Here is a 4,104-nt window from a genome sequence, read left to right as displayed (position 1 = left end):
TTTGCACTGGATCTATTGATTGGATCAGACTGTAAATTTACTTGATCTTCTAAATATATTGTTAACACAACTTCATAATTTGATTAATGGTTTAAGTTACATTGGCTTGTCAAGAATGAACTCACAATTTTGAATTTAGAAACCTAATCTGTCACAAACAATCCCAAGGGTCAGCCAATATCTATGTAATGATGACACTTATAGTTTTCCAAAACCTGTTACAATCAATTTGTAAGGGCAGAACCTAAACTTCTACAGAGTTTTTCATAACTGTTATTCACATATCTGCTTTTTAATATGGGGATAGTTAGGCTTATTTAGATAGTGTGTTTTTTAATTAGAGTGTTTGTTTTTTACTTAGAATATAAACCATGCCATCAACTATAAATTATAAAACATATACAAATGCATATCAATACAACATGACAGTGTTAAAGATAAAACTTTATGTTTTTCGGAATTCGATCGATTGGAATCTTCAATAATATATGACAGAAAGGGTATATCATTTAAGCAATTCAATTTCAAATTCATTAGAAACATTTCAAACAGAAGTATATTTGAAACAATGCACATCATGATAAACTCAAATCCATGAAAACCTTGTATATATCATAACTAAATGGGGCAACTGAAATTCAGAAAAACTCTATCTTTATAAAACCTCAGATTCCACAATCATGATAAACTAAGTACCAGAACAACAAAACAAAACATCATCCAACAAATTATATAAACCAAATGTCTTGATCATAAGGCAACTATCATAGTACCATCCCATCTGCCCAGCATCAAACTTATCGAGGGTAGCAACGGTAACACAGGTTGTTTCCTACAAAGTTGGCCAATATAAATTACAGTTATATGAGGCTTTAAGAATGATAACAATATAAGGAAACAGTCAATCTTTCTTACATGTTGCAGATTTGTTATTTCAGAGAGACTCATTATTTCAGCCTTCCAAACAAATTTGTCATAGTCAGAATAAAATGAGTTTTGCGTTGCCTCAACTTGTACACTTGAAGATGATAACAAAGGCAGATCAACACCAAGTCTGAAAAATGTAAACACAATATTTAATTCAATTCAAATCAACATCAAGTTAAATCAATCATTATGCAAGACAGTTAAGAAGAAGATCAATAAGCATTCCAAACCATATAATAAAGAAACAAACACATGCTTTAATACCTTTCTTTTAGATTCTTGACTTCCTCAATAGCAAGGTCATTAATCAACAATTTCGTTCCATTCCATGTGTTGGAAACACTAACTGGAAATCCTCCTGAATCACAAGAAATTGAAGAAACAGTTACAACTGTTGGATATAAATGAAAATATGCAGTTACATGTAACATATTGTATCATGCATAATTACCTTGAGCCTCTTTAACCCTTGCATTTATTATCACAATGACAATATCAGAGGCTTGCTTATTATTCTTATAATACTCATATAGCTGAACTGCAAGTTGCCCCCAAAGAGTACATTGTACAACTGTTTTGCTGGCATCTACAATTGAAAAAACTATTCTGTTCTTGCTGTTGTCACCGTAAACTTGGGTTTGAGTGATATCAGTGATTCCTCCAATCAAATCTAACAAATAAAAAATGGATTGGTCAAAGTTATTCAACCCAAAAAATTATAACACATTAAATTAGGGTGTAGGGAACTTACCAACCAAAACATTTGATTGAAACCTTCCTTTAACTATGGAATTCAAACCAATAATGTTAAGGTAGTTATGAGGGATGTCAGCAAATTCTGCTTTCTTAACAGAAGTTGACCCACAAAAACCAATTTGTATGTATGATTTGTCGACTTAAAAGCAAAATCATTCTTCCCAACTTTAAAATTTTGCATGATATAAGAGTTTCCTGTTTCAATTTCAGATTTGAATTTCGAAAGCAAATAAGCAGGGACAACAGCCTGAATCATATCACGCTGCAAGAAATAAACATTTCACCATTAGTGGTTAATCAACACAAAGCATATTATAAGTAATCAGTGGGAACCATATCTTGCTACAGTACCTTAGAATCAACCAAAACCATCTCCATGTGTTCTTTGTTTGAAGAACTTGTGACAGTCCATAGATGTTTGCATCTAACCGCGATCTTCCTTAAATCTTTGGAATCATTGATCTCTTTCAATGGCTTAATTGGGCGAGACATGTTTCACCCACAAACACTGCAAGAAGAGTAGAGATATCAGTTAATCATCAAAGATGAATCAAATGGAGATGAATGTAAACAGTGTTTAACAGAAGTTAGAGACGGAGGTGATGGAGACGAAGGTAGTGTCTTGAGATGAATGAGGAGTGAAAATCGCGGCGGAGGTGATGGAGACGAAGGATTTGTCTTGAGATGGAAGAGGAGCGAAAATCGCAGGGTATTGAGATGCAGCAGAATTGACATGGTTATGCATTTGTTCATGTTTTATGCAGCCTATGGAACACAAAAGGTTTATTGAACAACGAAAGGTTGCAGTAATTGAAGTAATGGAGTTCTGTGTTTTCCAAGCCAGAATTTGTGGCTTTTTTTCTTTCATTCACGTGGCCAGGGTTTTAATGTGTATGGGAGTAATTATGGGTTGGCTTATATATTTAAACCCAATTATATTATCAATGCAGCTGTTGACATTATTGCACCTATAATATAAAATAATATTATATAATTATATAAAATAGATTAAAAAAAGAAAAAACCAAATAAATAAAAATGAAATCAACCAATCAAAAAGTGACACAATAGATAGAATTTAATGTCAAATGAATATGGTGGCTTTATTTATCAAAAAGATGTATTTAGCCATGGAATTTGAACGGTTTTAGTTATTTAATCAGAGGGCTTAAAGTGTAATTATCAGGTACTTTACTTTTTATATATTATAATAGATGTTGTCTAAATAATTCAAAGCTAAAAGTAAACTAGTGGCTGAGTCAACAAAGAAAAGAAAGTAACAAGTGAATGTCTCTTTTGACATAATAAGTACAAGTCATTTTAAAACTTTGCTTATTAAAAAAAATATAAATTAAACTTTTGTGAGAATTGAGAAAATAAATTGTTGTTATTTGTTTTTGTTTGTGTGTTAGAAATTTGTTCTACAATGCCACTGCTGTTCAACTTTGACATTTTTGTTCAGTAGTATTTTTTTGTTACACGTAGTTTTTGTTTGTGATGCTCCCACTGCAGCTTACAAACACTGCCACAAAAAATACTTGTGTGACCCTAGGACTCACGGCACCACCAACTTGAACCATCATATTAAAAAATGTCCTAAGATGCCCCTTGCTGTGTCAACTGACCCCACACAAACTATTCTAACATACCCAACTATAGATGGTGACCTGGCTCAAGTTAGCTCTAGATTTGACAAGAAAGCTTGTAGGAGTGCTTTGTCAATTTTTGTAGTGCTAGATGAGCAGCCATTTAGTGCAGTGGAACGTGAAGGGTTTAAATTTTATTCTAAAGTAATGCAGCCCCAGTTTTCCATCCCATCTAGGCGTACAGTAGCTAGGGACTGTTTTCAGCTACAGTTGGATGAAAAAGAAAAATTAAAGGCCTTTTTTAAGTCTGACTGCAATAGGGTAGCACTTACTACTGATTGCTGGAGTTCTCTACAAAATCTCAACTACTTGACCCTTACGGCACACTTTGTGGATAACGAATGGAAGTACCGAAAAAGAATTATAAGCTTTGCCGTAATGCCAGACCACACATGTGGCACTGTAGGTAGGAAGATTGAAGAAGTGTTAAAGGATTGGGGGATTAGGAATGTGTCAACCATAAATGTTGATAATGCCACTGCAAATGATGTGGCTGTGACATATCTGAAGAAAAAATAGCAAATATGAGTGGGTTGATGGGAGATGGAGAATGTTTTCATATGAGGTGTTCTGCTCATATTTTGAACTTGGTGGTAAATGAGGGGTTGAAAGATAAACATTTAGCTGTAACTAGTGTTAGGGATGCTGTTAGATTTGTCAAGTCATCACCTCAAAGGGGAGCCAAGTTTAAAGAATGCATTGAATTTGCTGAAATAACTTGTAAAAAATTGGTTTGTCTCAATGTTTCAACTCGTTGGAATGTGACATATTTAAT

General features: G+C 33.5%; 1 protein-coding gene across 1 annotated transcript; it reads right to left on the bottom strand.

The window, feature by feature from the left end:
• Window positions 1-688: 688 nt before the first annotated feature.
• On the bottom strand, window positions 689-2,175 carry LOC131605411 (uncharacterized). Its single transcript, XM_058877769.1, has 7 exons — window positions 2,035-2,175; window positions 1,799-1,945; window positions 1,702-1,711; window positions 1,379-1,597; window positions 1,192-1,285; window positions 916-1,054; window positions 689-832 (listed from the first exon to the last, which is right to left on the bottom strand). The coding sequence occupies exons 1-7, from the start codon at window positions 2,173-2,175 to the stop codon at window positions 689-691; spliced, it is 894 nt and encodes a 297-aa protein (XP_058733752.1).
• Window positions 2,176-4,104: the final 1,929 nt, after the last annotated feature.

Source organism: Vicia villosa, linkage group LG5 (genome assembly GCF_029867415.1).
Source record: "Vicia villosa cultivar HV-30 ecotype Madison, WI linkage group LG5, Vvil1.0, whole genome shotgun sequence".
NCBI lineage: Eukaryota > Viridiplantae > Streptophyta > Magnoliopsida > Fabales > Fabaceae > Vicia > Vicia villosa.
This window is presented reverse-complemented; position numbering and strand designations above follow the sequence as displayed.